Source organism: Brassica napus, chromosome C1, assembly GCF_020379485.1.
Source record: "Brassica napus cultivar Da-Ae chromosome C1, Da-Ae, whole genome shotgun sequence".
In the NCBI taxonomy this organism is placed as follows: domain Eukaryota; kingdom Viridiplantae; phylum Streptophyta; class Magnoliopsida; order Brassicales; family Brassicaceae; genus Brassica; species Brassica napus.
This window is the reverse complement of record NC_063444.1, coordinates 3,898,216-3,918,765: the sequence shown is the minus strand read 5'-3', so window position 1 is coordinate 3,918,765 and position 20,550 is coordinate 3,898,216. Positions and strand designations below refer to the sequence as shown.

The following is a 20,550-nucleotide window of genomic DNA, read 5'->3' as shown; positions in this document are numbered from 1 at the left end:
AAACATGTTCGTTTGTATCTCTACAATATTATGCAATATTGTCACACATCAATTGTTATACGATGCGACCGAAGCTTCTTAAATTATATAGGAGACGTGTTAACATTTAGCTATAAGTTGCTAATTGAACGGAAGTTAACTAGTGCGGAATTTTAAAGGGTTAAAAGTTTAAACCAAATATAACTCTTTATTAAAAGAAAAATATAATAACCACGGTCATACGCATAACTAACACTATAGTTTACTGTTATATTAATTCGGATGGAACCCGTCACCATTGATTCTACGAGGAGGTTTGGCACAGAGGTTTAACTTTATTAAGAGGTCAATGTAAAGACAGTAGACATGGGTTTATTCTATGAGCGTTGACATATTATTGCACACACGGATTTCACACGCATTTGAGAAATAAATGCCTCTTATCTTGACGTTTACGTTTTGACTAGAATATTCAATAGTATATGTTTGTGTGCTAAGTGCTAACCATATTCTCACATTGGCAATACTGTTTATATTGATCTGTATGATTATTTATGAAATTGTTAAATGCAGAAGATTTTGATCATACATAACAAAGATGTTATCTCGTAAAGTAATGATAAACATGGGATTACAAACAAGCAAATACAAAACCAACTAGCTGCAGAGTATTATTTGTTTTGTTGTTATACTCCTGATAAGGCATGATTGTACTTAACACATGCATTACCTTGTCTAGTACTATGGCATGCATGTTGCCGGTTTCACACAAAATTAGTTTCCGTTACGACAAAAGTCAAAACAATAGTATAGACTCTGATAGGGGTGGTCGTTCGGATACCCGTCTGATATATGGTGTTTTATACATCTTGTATATATGTTTTTAAATTGGTTTTCAAGTCTTTATAGAATCTTCTTAGTCCTTTTCGAGTCATTACAGGTCTGGAGTTGCATTGGATGGAAGATGAACCAGCTGGAACAAAAGAGGCAGAAAACAGTGTAATTTGGTGATTTTCACGCAGAACAGTCTTGATGACGAATAGCGGAGCAACCCGAGTGACTGTTCCGGATAGCGGAACAACCAGAGTGCCTGTTCCAGCGGCGGAGATTTTTAAGGAAACTACAACCTATTTCGGGATTTGCCCTAATCTCTCTATTTTCTCTCCCAGCCGCCTGTGGCTTTGATATATCTTCTTTTTCTGTTTCTCCTGACTATTCTACGCCTTTTTTCTTTGAGAAGAAACCAGATCTTAGAGTTGGAGACTTGAGATTTGACTACTTTGTAAAGGGAGAAGGCCATCTCTCTCGAATTAGAGAAGAACCCCCTGAACCCTATTACTTTATTTCAATCATATTTCATGTTGTTTTATATCTCTGTCTCTGTGTTTTCTTGCTTCATGGCTGAGTAGTCAGCTTGCTTAGTATAGGGTCTTAGGGTGTTAGATCCGTGAACTTGACATAAATAAGTTATAAATCGATTGTCTTCATTCACTGTTGTTCTTAAGACTTGCATCAAGTTAACCACTTAGTGTCTGATTCTAGGTTTAATATATTCATCAAAAGTGTTATAGGTTGCTAGACATAACTTGAATGAGCATTGCATCCCTAACCAGCGAAAGTAGATGTTAGGGTGTTTTGTGAACATATCGGACTTGATCTTTATTGCTTGCTGTCGCGTCTTGATCCAAACGAGAGTTAGGTATCAAGATCGATCAGCATAGGGGGTAGTACCACGACAGTTGACTGTTCTATTTGAGTGATCCGAGTTCTAGACTTGCTCTTAATTGAACTTGAATAATTGTTTGGTTCACACTTGTTTAACACCCGATCAAACCACCCTAGGCTAGCATTTTAATTATCTGAATACTTTAATTAATCTTGTTACTTGTTTCTCACAAAACCCTCAAATCTTAAAACCCCCATATTGTTTTAGCTAAGTATTGATCCCATAAAGATAAAGTGTAACCGTTGGTCTCTGTGGATTCGATCCTAAAGTGCTACATCGACATACCAATCGATTGTGGTAGTGTGCACATTAGGTTAATTGGTGTGCGTATACACGTAATATCAATTTGGCGCCGTTGCCGGAGACCATCTTTTTACCTTTATTTTTCGGTTATTTATTTAGTCTAAGACCTCTAACTTGCTATATTCTTTTTGTTGCAACTAATTTTTCAGGTGCATTACCAGTAGACATACTCGGAGAAACGCACAAGGAGAGTTGGTAACATTTAGCAACCAGGAGCTAACAAGGTTAAAAAGAACAAACCGTCAACAATCAGGGCCGAACAACGCCATAATGGGCGACTACAGCAATAAAGAGCAACTCACTGCTCAGTTGCAACAGATGCAACAACAGATGCTTCAGATGCAGCAGACCATCCAAGCTCAGCAGGATGCTGCTGAACAGGCTGCTCTCGTGCGGCAGGAATAACAGGCGCAGACTGTTCCAATCGGGCAGAGAAACCTTCCGCGTAACATCCCTACTACACGCTCTGCCATTGTTCCTCCACCCTATACCAGGCAGGACTTCGAGATCAAGCCTGCTTTGATCGGTCAAGTATAGAGAAAAGTGTTCTCTGGTCTCTCTACAGAAATTCCAATGAAGCATATTGAGAGCCTCGAAAAAGTCTGCAGTTTCACTCGTGCGGATGGTGTTCCACCAGATTACATCAGGTGCATGTTATTTCCATTCTCTCTTGATGGAAAAGCTGCACGGTGATTGAACTCTCTCCCTACCGGCTCTCTCACTTCATGGGAACATGTCCGATCAGCGTTCCTCAGCCATTTCTACTCTAAGGCGAGAACAACTGCATTGAGGAATAAGATCACCTCCTTCAGACAGCTCACTGATGAGCCTTTCTGCGACGCATGGGAGCGCTTTAATGACTATCGCAGAGAATGTCCTCACCATAGATTTGATGATGATTACCTCTTGGACATTTTCTATGATGGAGTGGACTGGAAATACCAAGGTGCTCTAAACTCTGCGAGCAATGGAGACTTCATGACTCAAACCACTGATGGAGAGTTTAAGCTGATTGAGAACTTGGCTGCTAGCTCAGCTAATAAGAAAGATGAGAGTGATTGCTCCAAGAAAGGGAACAGTTTCGACACCCAGAAAATAGATGAGCGGACTGCCAAGGTTGATCAGCTACTGAAAAACAACCAAGGGCACGTCTTTAACATGGAACAAGCTACGGCCGGGCAGATTCAGAACCAGAACCAGCGACAACCGCAGAACAATCAGCAAGTTGTTCCAGGTACCGGGAACAATCAATCAGATGAGCTGAAGGGTCTGAGAATGATGATGCAACAGTTGTTGTAGGGTGAGCAGGTTCAGGCCTAGGGGTTGAATCAGGTAACCACGGAAATGGACACCAGGATGGGCAACATGTTCACTGAGCTGAATAACAAGTATGACAATCTTGCGATCCATATAAGAAAGATCGATGTTCAGCTTGCTCAAACAGTTGAGAGTTTCAAGAGGCAACAAGAGACGCTCCCGGGAAGAACTGATAAAAATCCTAGGACTGAGCATTGTAATGCAATAGAGCAGCCGTTCACTGAGACTGTTCTAGGCGCAGAAGAAGACACAGAGCAGCCTGCTAGCTCTGCAGTAACTGCTCCCGACGAATCTGCTGAGACTCCTCCATCTCGAGTCTATGTTCCCAAGGTTCCCTATCCAATTCCACCTAGACATCTGATGGATCCCATTAGTGAAGAACATCTGATAGGTTTTAACAAGATGGTGAGAAAGCTTCCTAAAGAACTTGCATTCAAAGATGCTCTGCAGATTCGTCCATTGTTTAAGTTCTTTAAAAACTGTAGAGAGACTCAAGAGGAGATCAAGGTCCTCTATACCAAAGCACTGTCTACACCAGCACTGAAGGTATTGTCTAAGGTTGATGATCCTGGAAAGTTTGTTTTCCCATGTTATATCGCAGGAACAACCTTCAAGGACGCTCTTTGTGACTCTGGTTCTTGTGTGAATCTCGTCTCAAAGGGTATTGTAGACGATTTGGGTATTGCTGATGTTGAGCGTTCTCAGCTGACCCTGACCTTTGCAAACTCTTCCAAAGCAGTCCCATATGCAATAGCTTTACCCAAATCGTCGTTTCTACTGAGTTTCAAGTAGGGGAATGCATTGTTCCTACTGAGTTTCAAGTTGTTGAGATGAACAAGGATCATGAGATGCCTTTGATATTTGGAAGGACATTCGTGGCTACTGTTGGAGCAACCATCGATATGCCCAACATGAGAGTCTGCTTCTCCAACATCAACAAGAAAGTTTTCTACAACGCTGTACCCACCATATCTTCCTCATCACACGCCTCTTGCATCTCAGTGTTTGATGTAGAAAAGCTGAAGGTTGTTCCAGAGAAGGAGCATGGTGATAAGGGTGAGAGCAGGTTGTTCTCTGATGAAGATCCTAGCACTGATCCTACTAAATTCAGAGGGAATTCAAGGGTGAAACAGAAAGTCCAGAAGAAAAGGGTCAAGGGAGATCCTACAATGCCTTTGATACCTCTCAAGTGTGATGAGAACTCCATTGAGTATGAGGTAAAGTGCAAGGGTACCTCCAAACCGTTCTCTAAAGTCAGAGCCATTATCACACATGAGCTAAACGAGAAAGGTAAAGCTGCTGTGAAAGGGTTGTTGAGCAGGGTTTTGAAGCTGAACATGTCTGATTATGGAGCTTGTTTTGGAACAGGCCCTCCTGCTCAACCAGATTGATCCCTATCACCAAGTCAAGCTAGTGACTTAAACCAAGTGCTTGGTGGGAGGCAACCCACTGGTAAGTGTACATATAAGTTCGTTTTGTTTTTGTTTACTTATTTTTTGTTTTAGTTTATTGAGTCTCAGGTCAAAAAGCAGAAAAACCCGAGATACTTCAAATATTCTGGGTTGCAGTAATGGAACAACCTGCCCTCTGAAAAGAGCGGCTGTTCCAGGCGACCATCTGATGATAGAACATCCAGAATTTTCATGGAGTGCCCGCTCCACTCAGGTAAGTATCTCAACCAAAAAAAAAATGTTTATTCTTGTTTTCCACCTTCTCTCTGATTTATTTTCACACCAGGGACGTTGTGAAGTAAGTCTGGGGGAGGGTTTTCGTCGTTTACTAACTCGTTTCTTTCTTTTGTTTTTCTTTTGGGTCAATTTGAGTCAGTTTTTATGATCGAGTCAGTCAAAACATTGTGGGAATTAGGATCTTATTTCGTGTTGATCACTGATCACCTCGTGCTTTAGTTATCTTATTCAGTTACCTTAGCAGTGACGAAAGACACACATGTGGACCTGGAACACCCTGACATATCTCACTTGATTCTCCAGAAGCTCTCAGCCGATCAGGTTACACTGGGTAGACTTAACTCCACCTAACTTGAACCTAATCTTGACTGAAATTCTTCTTGTTATAGGCATTAGATCAGTGAAACGAGAACACACTCAGGACTTCATATCCTTTTTGTCCATCTTGCTGATCCTGAGTTGCTAGCTCATCTTTAGCTAGTTCCCACCCTACACCTTAGCCTTTACTCCACCTTCATGCATTTGTTTTTCAGTGTCATATGTGCAGATATGTGCAAAAAGGTCGGAGAGGAAAGGATCAACGCAGCCTCTTACTCGTTACTGCTGCAGAAATTCAGTCAGAAAGGAGAACAAGCAGATTAAGGGAGCAACCACTCCATAACCAATGAACTGCGCAAGAGCAGGGGTGGAGAACCAGAATGGTTGTGAAATCAGAACCACTAGTGGCACTCAGAACGATCATGTATTACCTCCTTCTTCGTCACATCACCATATCAGTCTTCAAAAAAAGAAAAAGATACGAAAAAACGAGAATAATGTGATGGAGAAGGGGAAGAAATAAAAGAAACATGGAGCCACTGGAAAGGTCGAGCAAGAAGTTGGTACCAAGTATTGAAGAGTATGTAGAGGAAAGTGGAAAGCAGAACAATCAGTCGTCTGTTCCGTCATCAGAACAGTCGCACCAGATATAAAAACGAGTAGAGGCTGTGGACATCAATGGATATATCCTCTCTTGCCATTTTGTGTGATATCATGCATCCTGTACAATGAAATGGTAGCCCCTAAACACTCTTAACTCCACCATTAAATAGCTTGTTCCACACCTAGACCGTCTACCCTGAATAGTGCCTGTGATGAGAAGCTCACGCTACTCTTAAATGAATATAGGGAGTTCTGTCTCGATAGTGTTGCTTTTTCAGGTTGGAGATGTAGAGTATGGAGCCGATTTTCGAACAACAGTCAGTGGGGTTCCGGGAAGGGTGTGTTGTCCTAGTTATACTGCTTGTATGGTTCAGAGATTCGTGGTTAAAGTATGGTTGCTGAGAATAGGAGAGTTCCCACACTTTCAAACCTTTCTCCATGTTCTTGATACTTGACATTGTTTGAGGACAAACAAGGATCTAAGTCTGGGAGAATTGATATATTGTGTTTTATACATCTTGTATATATGCTTTTCAATTGGTTTTCAAGTCTTTATCGAGTCTTCCTAGTCCTTTTCGAGTCATTACAGGTCTGGAGTTGCATTGGATGGGAGATGGACCAGCAGGAACAAAAGAGGCAGAAAACAGTGCAATTTGGTGATTTTCACGCAGAACAGTCTTGATGACTGTTCTGGATAGCGGAGCAACCCGAGTGACTGTTCCGGATAGCGGAACAACCCGAGTGCCTGTTCCAGCGGCGGAGATTTTTAAGGAAACTACAACCTAGGGGGTAGTACCACGACAGTGGACTGTTCTATTTGAGTGATCCGAGTTCTAGACTTGCTCTTAATTGAACTTGAATAATTTTTTGGCTCACACTTGTTTAACACCTGATCAAACCACCCTAGGCTAGCATTTTAATTATCTGAATATTTTAATTAATCTTGTTACTTGTTTCTCACGAAACCCTTAAATTTTAAAACTCCCATATTGTTTTAGCTAAGTATTGATCCCATAAAGATAAAGTGTAACCGTTGGTCTCTGTGGATTCGATCCTAAAGTGCTACATCGACATACCATTCGATTGTGGTAGTGTGCACATTAGGTTAATTGGTGTGCGTATACACGTAATATCACCGTTCGGTTAAGATCGGGTATTTTGGTATAGGGATAGAGAGCCCGTTCGGGTATTTCTGTACTTCAGGTCGGGTTCGGGTATTTTTAGTTCGGTTCGATTATTTTGAATCGGGTTCAGATATTTAGATTTTAAAAGAATTTTTTTTTTCATTTTTTAAGTTTCTTGTATTTAAAAATATAGATTTCACTTAACTGATTTTTTTTATTTTTTATAGATTGAATGATTAATAGGTTTGAATATAATATTTCAAAAACAAATAGATATTAATTTGGATATTGTTTTTAAACTTTGAATGTAACTTTTGTTAATACATGAAACAAAAAGTTTGACATGCATTTTAAATGAATACCAAATCATTTTCTCCATAATTATATATATACTTATCATCTTAAAGAGGTGATAAGTATGTGTAACATCAATATAAATAATTTTTTTTAAAATGAGAGATGTAAACTAGAAATATAAGGATAAGTATATATATATTCGGTTATTTTTGGATATTCATTCGGATTCGGATATTTACCCGTTCGGATTCGGATATCCAATCTCTCTTAAATTAATACCCGTTCGGGTATTTTGTTACCTCGGTTCGGATTTCAGTTCGGGTTTTTCGGATCGGGTTCGGATACAGCTTCAGGTATCAGATAAAGTGTCATCCGTGGACTCTGAAAGAATATGTAAAAGAAAAGCTGAAATGAGAGTGGAATCCAATGTGGACTTCACGCAAATGTTTATATTCCCATTTATGTTTTTCAATTATATTATGTCTAACGTATATATGGACGTTGGGTGTCGTTTTTTTTTATTTTGCTTTATATTCTCCACTTTATCTTCTAAACCAAGAAGCTGCACATGGTTTTTGTTCATTTGGAAGTGGGAAATATATAACGTAGCCTGTATATATATATATATATATATATATATATTTTTATTTAACCAGGCGGGCTTCGGGCCTTCGGCCCTAATCCCCTCCTAGGTCCGGAACCAGCCTGTGTCTGTACCATTACGGCCCTGGACATTCCTCTCCGCCCGAGACTCGAACTCGTGACCTCTCAAACCAGAGTCTGAGGTGTTATCAGTTGAAGTAGCTCGTCCTGGGTACCTAGCCTAGCCTGTATATTGCTTGACCTCTTACGTAAATATACGAATTAATTTTTAATAGTCGTGTCAACTAGACAGATTTGATTCTGGTTCAACAAATTATGAAACATATGCTCCATATGCTATCACATCTGCTATATAATAAACGAAGAAGAATATATTTCTTGCTACCTAACATATGCTATCATATCTTCAATATAATAAACGAAGAATAATTTATATCTCCCAACGTACATATGCTCCCATATTCAATCATATCTGCTATATAATAAACGAAGAAGAATATAAATATATCGCTATCATGCGTTGAATTTAGTTTAAGAGGAGGTCTTACCGTGATGCGATGGTATGAATACTTAAATGGGCCTCGTAAAATAAGCCCATTGGATCAATTTCAGACTGTTTCGGGTCAGGTTCGGGTAAAAAAAAACCCGACCGGAAATGATTATCCATTCTTTGCCAATCGTTGGTTTCGTAATCAACAAAAATCAATGGCGAGACTCTTCGTCTCCATCCCTATGCTAACGGCATCGTCGGCGTTTTCTCAGCCTCTGTTTCAGCAGCCGGCGAGAAATTTCGTCGATGTAGGGACGGGGGTACCATGTCTTAATCGGAGAATCAGCGACTGTTCTGTTGTGGCGCGAGCAGGGCCCAGTACGAGTAGCTACTTGCTCGCGTTCGCAATTCCCGCTACTCTTATAGCCGCCACTGTTTTCACTTCAGCCAAAATCGCGGATAAGCTCGACGATGACTTCCTTGAAGATGTAAGATTGCCGTTTCCACCCCAAAAAAATGTTTTTAGGACATCTTTTTGCCAGTTCTAGTTCAGACACGACTTTGGTCTGGTTTTTCTTAAATTAGTGTTGTCGTTGATTAGGTCTCTAGGGTTTGTCTCAGTTTAAAAATCTATTGGAATACTGTTGTATCTATTCATACGGTCTGTAAAACTAAAGAGCATTATCATTACAGATTGCGTTGAACCAAGCGATAAAAGCAGCAGAAGATGGAGAGAATGGTCAAGGTGAAACCTCTCTGGACGATTTGATTAAAGAACCTGTGCTTCAACGAACCCGTAAACGGCCGAAGCGTGAAGTTTAAGCAAAACACACTTAAATCAAAGATCCATTCCGATGACTGTGTAATACTAATATGTTGTGCTTGTATAAGGATTGTAGCCTTTTTGGTCACATTTTATAGTTGTGGTTACTAAAAAAAAATATATAATTTGATTATTTAAAATCAGATGATGAATCAAATGCCTCATGACATACCCTAAATGAAAGAGCTGAAACAATGACATACTTCTCAAGTTTCCAGCAGCGTTCTATGTCAGTTGCTCCCCGAACGGAGCTAGTTTTCTTAGAGCATCTCCAACCTCGTTCCATAATTTACTGCAAAATGGAGTAATTTGTTTTTTGTTTGTTCATCCCTCTATTTACCATTCCATTTTGCAGTAAATTATGCAGTGGGGCTCTTATGCTGTAGATGTATAAAACTATGGAAGAAGTAGAAGGGTATAGTTGCTATATAGCTTTAGATCAATTAGTTACTGGACCGTTTGGGTAAATGATTATAAGCCATCTTAAATTGGGCTTTGAGGCCCAGTTTAAGCGTTCGCTTACCAGATTGTGGCGATGAACTTTGAGAAGTTGGTGTGTATGAATTTTTTGCTCTTCCTTTCAAATCGACGACGACGTCTGTGTGAGATTGAATCGCCTCGCGTTTTCATTCCACAGTTTTTTTTCCTTTCGTTTTCAAAACGAACAAGACGCACCAGCTAAAAAGGCCATTTGCGTTAGATCTAAGGAGAGAGAGAGAGAGAGCGACGTAACAGATTTTCAAGCAAATTGTTCGAACGATCGAGGGTACGTTTTTAGCTCAGTTTCGTTACCATATTAATCGAATTTCTTTGTGAAACTCGATCTCGTATCGCGGCTGTGTATGTGTATTTCAATTGAATCTCTGTAAGATTAGGCTTCCGTTTTAGTTGCCTCACGATCTGGCTCTGTTGTTATTTTCTTAATGCCCAAGCCTTTTTTGTTTGTTTTAATTTCGTGTTATTCGAAATGCGTTTTTTATTGTGTCGGTGCTCTGTAATATTAACTCCGTTGGATATTTTTTCGTTCATCAGAAGGTACAAAACCATGGTGATCAGTTAAGAGCCATTGTGGGAGCAAGAGCAGAGTGAATCGAATGGACAAGAAGAAGAACCGTGCTGATCCACTCGCTGCTGGGCGACAGAAGGTTAGTTTTCACTTTCTTTAAGCTTAGCTCTATTATAATTTATGTATATTTTCTTTATTATCAACATATGTGTTAGCGATAAGAGAGGATTTGATTCTACTGTTTCTTCGAAGTTTATACTTGATAGCGTATAAGTTTGATTGCTTGTTTTTTCTTGCGTTTAAGTTTCTTGACTTCATTTTCAGCTTCAACAGTTTCGTCAAAAGAAGGCTGACAAAAACACTGATCATAAAAAGGACCCCAAGGGCAGTACAAGCCAAGGAAAATCCTCCAAAAAATCTGGTAAGAAGCATGAGCCTAAACCTGACGCAAGTGCTGTCAGTGACGAGGCAGAAGCTCCGTCTGATGTGGCTGCAGGAGGTGTTTCATCTCATGTGAATATTGGCGAGGAGGCTGTTGATCATGAAAATGCAGCAGCTCACAAGGATGTTTCAGTCGTTGCTTCAACATCAGAACTTGATACGCTTCAGCCAGGGAACACTACAGCAACTTCTGATAGTGGAGCTGATCTGAGAAAAGAAGTAGCGAATTCCGAAAGTGATATCAGCGTAGCATTGTACACGGAAGAAGAGAATGTGAAGAGTATCGACATAGGAGGGGCTGGCGCAGTAGATTCTTTGATATCTGACCCTGCAGACACCGAGAAGAGAGTTACACATGACGATGCATCTATTAGTGTTGACGGGATCTTCCCTGTTTCTGGAAACCTAACGGAGGGGCTAGGAGTTGAAGTTGAAAGTGGGTCTGGGAATGAGGAAAAGCACCATCAGCCATCATCGCTGCCTGACTCTGTTCCTGATGTAGGTTGTTCTCTCCTTCTCTTCATGCTTCTCTTTTCAATCATTTTCTTTATTTATTAGTAGAGAGGTTAGTCGATTCTGTTCGTCTTTTTTTTTGTATAATTCAGTTCTCATTTGTTTCTGGGTAGGGAAAATGCAGGAAGACGATGGTTCACAAAAGGAACAGTTTTCTGAATTATCTGCAAAGCCAGATGTGGATTCGATGGCAAATGAAGAAAGGCAAAAAAGCTTTCCAACCTTTGCGGATTCTTCTGTTTCCCCTTCTCACTTTTCAGAAGGATCCTCAGTTGCATTTGACCCAGCTGAACTAGAAGGAAAAACTAGTGAAATTAGAAGCCAGCATATTGGGGAAGCTGCAGAGCTTAATGAGGAGAAACCAGAAGCATCTATTGATTTTCGTGATAACAGAAATCACGTGCTTTCGACTGAACCTAAGGAAAGCTCTACTGCAGATGTGGCTAGTCAGCTGCAAATGCCTGAGAGCGTCAGTATATCTGGATTATTGAGCCATGAGGAACCTTGTGAAAAGGACACATTAAATCCTTCTGGAGAAGTTTCTGCTGCTCATGTTCATGAAGGCCGCTCAGTTAGCTTCTCACAGCTTATGGATATGGTTCAAGGACTTGGACAAGATGAATTTCAAGTGTTGTGCAACGCAAGAGAGGCTGCTTCCAGTACTGGGCCCGGAACAAGCTCGTTGGAGCGATTAAGAGAAGAACTATTTGTTTCGAGTACCATGGAAGATATACTCCATGTGCAACTCACAGAACAGTCTCATTTACAAAACGAGTTTGATCATCAACATAACCAATTAGAAGCTGAACTATCACAGCTTCGTGCATCATATAATGCGGTGAAAGAGAGGAATATTTCTCTTGTAGAGGAACTTTCAGATTGCCAGTCTAACCTCTACGCTGCTACAAGCTCAAATGAGAAACTCAAGAATCAGCTTCTTGCTACAGAAGCACAAGTGGAGGATTTCACTTCTAAGATGAATGAGTTGCAGCTTAGCTTACAAAAGTCCCTATTGGATCTATCTGAGGCGAAAGAGAAGCTCATCAATCTTCAGGTGGAGAATGATGAGAAAAAGGAACTTCTTGAAGAAAAAGAATCCAAGAACTATGAGATTAAGCATCTTTCATCTGAGTTATGCGATAGCAAAAACTCAGCGGCTGTACTAAAGGCAGAAGTTGAGCGATTGGAAAAAACAGTTGGCCCACTGACAGATGAGAAGATAAATCTTGTCGAGGAAAAATATAACTTATTGGGTGAGGCAGAGAAGTTAAAGGAAGAATTGGCTAATTGTAAGTCTTTAGTCACCTTGCAAGAAGTGGACAATTCAAACAGAATGGAGATGCTTTCGTTGCTGAAAGGCCAGCAGACTAAGCTTGAAGAGGATAACCTGCATCTCACAGAAGAAAATGAGAAAGCACATCTAGAAGTGAGTGCATATCTGATCTCGGAGATTTATTTATTGTCTGAGTATTCCAATCTTAAGGAAGGGTATTCTTTGCTGAATAATAAACTCTTGAAGTTTCAAGAGGAGAAGGAACATTTGGTTGAGGACAATGATAAACTTACGCATGAGCTCTTTATTCTTCAAGAGCGTATGTCTACCGTACAAGAAGAGCGGATTCGTCTAGCAGCTGAGTTAGGGGAAGCAAAAGCGCGCCTTGATAAATTGGCCGAAGAAAATACATCTCTGAGTAGCAGCATCCAGGTAGAAAAATCTGGAATTGTAGACATAAGTAATGAGGATGCTTCAGAATTGATCAATCAGGAAATACCTGAAACATCTGGTAGAAGGCTAGAAGTCGGGGTTACAAGTAAACAGAGTGTACCTTCAGAGGAGGTAATGGACGCTTCTTCGGGGTTTTCTTCCTTGAACGAGAATCTGGAGAAAGGTGAGAAAATGATTCAGAACCTTGAAGAGGCAATTAAGCAGATCCTCACCGATTCTTCATTGAGAAAGTCTAGCAATAAAGCTGACACGCCAGCAGTATCAAAATTGATTCAGGCTTTTGAGTCAAAGGGGCAACAGGAAGAACATGAATCAGAAAAGGGACAGTTAACTGGTGATCAGTCAGATGTGTTCGTTTCTGTGAATGTGCAGATTAGCAATTTGAGAGGCTTGCTTGAACAGTTAGTGTTGAATGCTAGGAAGGCTGGTATACAATTCAATGAATTAAATGATGACAGGACAGCAACAAATCAACGACTCGAAGAGCTTAATGTCGAGTTTGCATCTCACCAGGATCACATCAATCTTCTCGAGGCAGATACTATTGAGAATAAGATTTCGCTTGAAGTTCTGAAGAACTGTTCTTGTGAGCTGCAACACAAAAACCACGAACTAGAACTTCTCTGTGAATCATTAAAGCAGAGAAATGATAGTATCGGTCTAGAAAACACGGAGCTCACCAAGAAGCTGAGTTCTTGCTTATCAAGAATTTATGAGCTTGAAAATCAGCTGGAAAGCTTACAGAATAATTTAAGCAGCATGTTGACGTCAATGGAAGAACAGGTAGTGGCCTTGCAGGATGAATCTCTAAAGGCAATGATGCTAGAACATGAACTTACATCATCAGTATCTCAGTTTGGTGAGGCAGTTGTGAGACTTGATGATTGTTTACTCAGATCTGGAACCGCTGGAGCTCACATTGGCTTAGATATGACCAAGCATTTGTCAAATTCTGTTGGCATGGCTGTGAAGGTGATTGACGACCTGGAGGAAAAACTAGAAGTTGCTTATGCGAAGCATGAGTCCTCCTCAAATACATATGAGGAGTTGACGCAGAGTTTCAACATTTTGCTTGAGAAGAATGAATCTGCAACTGCTTCAATGCATAGGTTCTTTGCTGACCTGACGAAACTGATTACTGAATCATGCGGGTCTGTGGAGATGGCCAAACTTAAAGTTGAAAATCTTGCCGTCGCTGATCCTTTTAACGACGGTTATTGTGAGAATCTGATGGAAGCTATGCGAAACATTCTTTCTGAGAGGCTTGAACTTCAGTCGGTGATTGATAAGCTACAGTCGGACTTGTCGAGTAAAACAAACGATATGGAGGAACTGACGCAGCGAAGCCTTGATCCCACTTCACTTCGAGACTTGGTTGAGAAAGTTGAGGGTGTTCTGGAAATTGAAAGTGGCGGAATTAGTTTTGAATCCCCTAGTTTATATGTGGAGTTTCTGGTTTCCCAACTTGTTCAGAAGTTTATAGAGTCTGAGGACTTGGCTAATCTCATCAGAAAACAGTTAGAGGCCAAGGAGAATGAGCTGATGGAGATCCAGGAGAGTATACTGCACCATAAAGCTGAAATTGATGGTCTCAGGGAAAATTTAAGCCAGGCAGAGGAGTCCCTTGTGGCCGTACGATCTGAGTTACAAGAGAGATCTAATGAACTTGAACAATCAGAACAGAGGTTATTATCTACTAGAGAGAAGCGTAGCATAGCTGTTGCAAAAGGAAAAGGTCTGATTGTTAATCGTGACAATCTCAAGCAGTTGTTGGCCGAAACCTCTGCTGAGCTTCAGAGGTGCTCAGAGGAATTGAGTTTGAAGGACACAAAGCTTAAGGAAGTAGAAGTAAAGCTTAAGACTTATACAGAGGCAGGTGAACGTGTGGAGGCATTAGAATCTGAGCTTTCTTACATCCGAAACTCAGCTACTGCACTTCGAGAATCCTTTCTTCTCAAAGACTCTCTGCTTCACAGAATTGAAGAAATTTTGGAAGATTTGGATCTCCCAGAGCATTTTCATGCTCGAGATATACTCGACAAGGTGGAATGGCTAGCAAGATCAGCTAACGGCAACTCTTTACGCCCCTCTGATTGGGATCAGAAGGGTTCTGATGGAGGTGCTGGATATGTTCCCTCTGAACCCTGCAGGGAGGATGGTCAAACTGGCACAAGTTCTGAGAATAACTTAAGGATCAAGTTCGAGGAACTCCAAGGGAAGTTTTATGGGTTGGCTGAACAGAATGAAATGCTGGAGCAGTCCTTGATGCACAGGAATAATTTAATTCAGAAATGGGAAGCGCTCCTAGAGAATATTGATATGCCTCTACAGCTAAAGTCCATGGAAGTGGAAAATAAGATCGAGTGGCTTGCAAGTACAATATCAGAGGCTGCACATGACAAGTATACTCTCCAGCAGAAGATTGATAACCTTGAAGTCTATTGTCAATCACTAACTGCTGATTTGGAAGTCTCACAAAAGCAAGAAAGTGATGTCGAGGCAAATCTTCGATCTGTTGATAATGAGAGGGCAGATCTTTCTGAAAAACTTGAAACTCTGAATGGGGATCGAGATAATCTTTCAGCGAGGGCCATTCACCTTGAGGTTGAGAATGAGGAACTGAAGAATCAAGTTAAAGATCTGCATGGAAAATTGGTTGAGAAACTTGGGAATGAAGAACAACTTCAGACTCTTGAAGGAGACCTATTGAGTTTGAGATACACGATTAATGATGTTATAGAGGAAGATGGCTTGCAGGATTTGGCTGTAGCAAGTAATTCTGAGACCTTGGATGTACTTCTGAGAAAGCTGATAGACTATTATAAGAAGTTGGTTAAATCTAGTTTGTCACGTGAAAGAGATGATAACTTCTGTGAAACTCGTCCATCAAATGCCGATGTTAGAAGCGGAGAGTTATTGGGTACACATGAAGCAACTTCTCATGGGCACCATCCTGAAAATATAGTCGAAGCAACAAGTAGAGACATAATAGTAGTAGAGTCGCCTGATGTTGCTTCCCTAACAAGAGATCTGGATGAAGCACTGCGTGTACAGAAGCTGGTAAGGGAAGAAAGGGATTTGCACATGGAAAAACAGCAATCCTTGGTTGCTGAAAATGAGGCATTGGATAAGAAAATAATAGAATTGCAGGAGTTCCTTAAACAAGAAGAGCAGAAGTCAGCTTCTGCAAGAGAGAAGTTAAACGTAGCTGTCAGGAAAGGGAAAGCGTTGGTCCAACAAAGGGATAGCCTGAAGCAAACTATTGAGGAGATGAACGCTGAACATGGTCGCCTAAAATCCGAGGTTATCAAACGAGACGAAATACTCTTGGAAAATGAAAAGAAAATTAGGGAGTTGGAATCTTACGCTATAAGGGTGGAAGCCCTAGAGTCCGAGTGCCAATTGTTGAAAAATCATTTGCAAGAAACAGAAAATATTTTGCAGGAAAGAAGTGATACGTTGAGCATGACATTGAATGCGTTGAATAGCATTAATATTGGTGATGAAGGTGACAGATATGAGCCAGTTCTGAAGCTTCAACGGATCTCGCAACTCTTTCAGAATATGAGTACAGCTGTGACTTCTGCTGAACAGGAGTCAATAAAATCTAGAAGAGCAGCTGAGTTGCTACTTGCTGAGGTGAACGAGGTTCAACAGAGAAACGATAATATGCAAGAGGAGCTATCAAAATGTACCTATGAAATTGAGCAACTTTTCAGAGCGAAGGATGCAGCGGAGGCTGCAAAAATTGAAGCCATATCCCGTTGTGAAAATTTGTCTATGGTCAACAATGAAGAAAAGAAGAAGCTATATGCTCAGGTGATGTCCATTGGAACTAATGTGAACACTCTGAGGAAAGTTCTCGCAGGTACCAACAGTTGCCTAGCTGATATTTTCACCATGAATATGGAGTTTCTGCATCATCTGAAGGCAAATATGGAATCATGTGCGAAGCAAACTGGTACTCATTTGTCTGGCTGGCCTCAGGGTAGTACAGGGTATTTTGTAGACAAGGTACTTTATAATTTCAATACCTTGCTATGGTATACTTTCAAGGTTTCTCTGCCACTGACTGTTTCTGAATATTTTTCCCCTTCTCAGGAAATCTTTTCACGCTTGAGTGCTGCCTTGTCCAACGTCAACTTGCATGAAAATCCAAATGGTGGAAACATCACGGAAATTTGTGGTTCGCTCTCTCGAAACCTTGATCAGTTTGTGGCTGATGTTAGCCATCTCGAAGAGAATGTAAGCAAGCACCTGGCATCATGGCAAGAACAGGTCAACACTGTATCAACCAGTATTAATACCTTTTTCAGGTCAATAGGAACAGACTCAAAAAATGCTGCTTTGGGTGAAAAAGTTGCCTTGCTTTATGGAGCATGTTCCAGCGTGTTGGCGGAAATTGAAAGCCGTAAGGCCGAACTGGTTGGAAACGACAATTTCAACATGAGCCTCCATCAAGTAGAAGAAGATTATTCGTCCATGGAGTCTGTCAGGTCCATGGTAAATAGGCTATCATCAGCCGTTAAAGAGCTTGTTGTAGCAAATGCTGAGACTGTGGAAAGAAATGAAAAGGAGATGAAGGTGATCATTGCCAATTTGCAAAGGGAGTTGCACGAAAAGGATATCCAAAATGATAGGATGTGCAATGAACTTGTGGGTCAAGTTAAGGAAGCCCAGGCCGGTGCTAAAATCTTTGCAGAAGATCTTCAATCTGCAAGTGCCCGGATGCATGATATGCAAGACCAGCTGAGTATTTTGGTGCGGGAACGGGATTCTTTGATGGAGAGAGTAAAAGAGCTGCAAGAAGGGCAGGTCTCGCACTTAGAATTACAGGAGAAGGTCACATCGGTTAGCAATCTACTATCTGCAAAAGACCAAGGTCAGAATTTCAAACTAAACCTTTTTTTTTCCACCGTCACACATATAGCTAATACATAATTGCTTGCTGCAGAAATCGAGGCATTAATGCAAGCGCTTGACGAGGAAGAGTCTCAGATGGAGGATCTGAAACACAGGGTTACTGAATTAGAACAGGAAGTGCAACAGAAGAACCTGGATTTGCAGAAAGCCGAAGCTTCTCGTGGGAAGATTTCCAAAAAGCTATCAATTACTGTGGATAAATTCGATGAGCTCCATCAACTCTCTGAAAATCTTCTTGCTGAAATCGAGAAACTTCAACAACAAGTGCAAGATCGGGATACCGAGGTTTCTTTCTTGAGACAAGAAGTCACTAGGTGCACTAACGAGGCTCTTGTTGCTTCTCAGAACTACTCTAAGAGAGATTCCGAAGAGATCGAAGCTGTACTGTCTTGGTTCAACACAATAGCTTCACTAATTGGTCTAGAAGATTCACCTTCCACCGATGCTCAGAGTCACGTAAACCGCTACATGGAGACACTTGAGAAAAAGATCGCGTCTATACTATCTGAAACAGAAGAGTTACGGCTGGTCGGACAAAGCAAGGATTCGTTGCTTGAAGCTGAGAGGAGTAGAGTGGCTGGGCTCAGACAAAAAGAAGCAGCTCTTGAGAGAATACTACATGAGAAGGAATCGCAACCAAACATTTCAGCGTCGGAGATCGTTGAAGTGGAACCTCTGGTAAGATTAGAGATTGTTTGATCATTTCACCACTCCAGATGCTGCCTCAAAGCGATGACATTTCAAATTGGTTTTTGTTTTTTTCTCTGGTATTGTAGATAAATAAGCGGACGACAAGTGGAGCATCGATCCCATCTCAAGTCAGGAGTTTGCGTAAGGGAAACAACGATCAAGTCGCTATTAGTATAGATGCAGATCAACCTGATGAAAGCCTGAGCTTAGAAGACGACGATGATAAAGGTAAGTAAACTTGTCCTTTAATTTTAACTTTAGTTAATCGCTTACACATTCTCTTCGTAACCTACCCTCTGCTTTTTTAGCTCATGGGTTTAGATCACTCACCACGTCAAGAGTCGTTCCAAGATTCACAAGACCAGTGACAAACATGATCGATGGTTTATGGTCAGGCTCTCTCCATTTTGTTTGATTGGTAATTCATAGTTTCGGTCTAACGAAACAACTGACATTTTCTGTTTTCAGGGTCTCGTGTGACCGGACGCTTATGAGACAACCTGCATTACGGTTAGGGATAATGATATACTGGGCGATACTGCATGCTCTTTTGGCTAGTTTCGTCGTCTAACGAAAACTTTTAATCTCGTAAGCTCATTACTAACTTTTATTTTCTCAAATCAATAGCAAACAGTAGCTTCTCCATTTTTCTAAGCTCTAATACGTGTTGTATTTACATCGTTCGTAGGTGGTTTCTCGCTATGGAACAGGCTCAAAGTGGTCACTATATGTTTTTTGTTGGTCGTGCTATTCATTGGTTAGCTTTTTATTAACCAAGCAAACGGTGGTTTCGCCATTTTTATCGATCAGAATCACAAACTGCTTGGCTTTACAACCGAATAAGAAAAGAGTTTTATGCATTAGCTGTTGAAATATATTAGACAGAGACTATATACAAGTGATTGTTCATTTTTTTCCCCTTGTTTTTTCAACGCAAAATGGACGATAAAAGATGAGAATATTACACAAGTCGAGGAAGGTCTTCGATGTCGGATGTGATCGTTCGGAGTTGGTTAATATATTTAATTCTTTTACCCTTTTACGACCGTTAAAAAACTTGTAGGCCCAAGATTAAGCCCAACTAATAGAAGCTGGGCCCAAACGTTATGTTTTACGCTTGCTTCTGCATCACCTTCTGTTTGAAGCAAGTGAAATTGCATAAACTAAGTATATAGTAATGTTGTTGCTTCCATCGAAGCTAACTCTCCTCCTGAAGCTGGCTTCTCAAACTATCGTCTTCCATCTTTGGAAAAAAAGAAATAATCAGATTTCGGTCTCACCAGGAAGGATCTGTTCTTTTATGTCATTGATAAAGAGTTGAAGAACATTATTTCAGCTAGGAAAAGTAGTAAGCATTTTCATTCACTCATATTGATGCGGTTGAGATAAGTTTTTTTGTAGGTTGCAATCTCTATATTTCATTTTGTTTTTTTATCTCTTTTTGGCTAAGATGGCTCAAATTTAAGATATTTCTTGTAGACTTTTCTTTTCATTATATAATATTTACATTTTAGTAAAAAAAAAAACTGCGACCAGGTTTTCATGTTTACGAGTACATGTTTGCAAGTACTCGTAAGAAAATTTAAATATAAAAAGACTTTGGGCATGACCACAAATAATGAAGCCAGCAAAAGTAAAAGAGACAAGATCATGATCCTAGTTCGGTCCCAAATCCACCACATTGAAACTAGTTCGGTCCCATCCCTCACTTCCACATCATTCAAATGATTGTTATCATGTGACGTAAACCCCTCCCTCTCAACTCTCTCTGCAACACAACTTTACATGCTTCTTCTCATTCCATTTTTCTCTGCCGACACCTTTTTAGCACCACGTTTCTTCACTTTTCACCGACACTAATCTGAGAAATTCCTCAAGGTCAGAAACCATTAAATGGTCTCTCTCATCTCTGTCTATGTTTCATTCTAGACAGAAACTGGTTCTAGTTAGTTATTTTACAGTTAACCGTCTCTGCAGGTG

General features: G+C 40.5%; 2 protein-coding genes and 1 non-coding gene across 9 annotated transcripts; 2 read left to right on the top strand and 1 right to left on the bottom strand.

The window, feature by feature from the left end:
• Positions 1 to 2,791: 2,791 nt before the first annotated feature.
• LOC125581119 lies at positions 2,792 to 2,898 on the bottom strand. The gene has a single exon (XR_007318830.1). It is a non-coding gene; the product is annotated as a small nucleolar RNA R71 (small nucleolar RNA).
• A 5,730-nt stretch (positions 2,899 to 8,628) lies between these two features.
• On the top strand, positions 8,629 to 9,414 carry BNAC01G06890D. Its single transcript, XM_013814310.3, has 2 exons — positions 8,629 to 8,936; positions 9,142 to 9,414. The coding sequence occupies exons 1-2, from the start codon at positions 8,664 to 8,666 to the stop codon at positions 9,268 to 9,270; spliced, it is 402 nt and encodes a 133-aa protein (XP_013669764.1). The 5' UTR covers positions 8,629 to 8,663; the 3' UTR covers positions 9,271 to 9,414.
• Positions 9,415 to 9,802: 388 nt separating this feature from the next.
• LOC106375408 (early endosome antigen 1) lies at positions 9,803 to 19,483 on the top strand. 7 transcript variants are annotated; one of them, XM_048745268.1, is made up of 10 exons: positions 9,803 to 10,037; positions 10,304 to 10,416; positions 10,611 to 11,220; positions 11,345 to 16,971; positions 17,059 to 17,839; positions 17,912 to 18,558; positions 18,657 to 18,798; positions 18,879 to 18,960; positions 19,039 to 19,158; positions 19,259 to 19,483. In XM_048745268.1, exons 2-9 carry the CDS (start codon positions 10,366 to 10,368, stop codon positions 19,139 to 19,141), a joined length of 8,043 nt encoding a protein of 2,680 aa, XP_048601225.1. In that variant the 5' UTR covers positions 9,803 to 10,037; positions 10,304 to 10,365; the 3' UTR covers positions 19,142 to 19,158; positions 19,259 to 19,483. The 7 variants fall into 7 exon arrangements, with proteins under 7 accessions (XP_048601225.1, XP_022551810.2, XP_013670755.2 ...); XM_022696089.2 differs by having other exon boundaries at positions 10,602 to 11,216; positions 11,356 to 16,971; XM_013815301.3 differs by having other exon boundaries at positions 10,602 to 11,220.
• Positions 19,484 to 20,550: the final 1,067 nt, after the last annotated feature.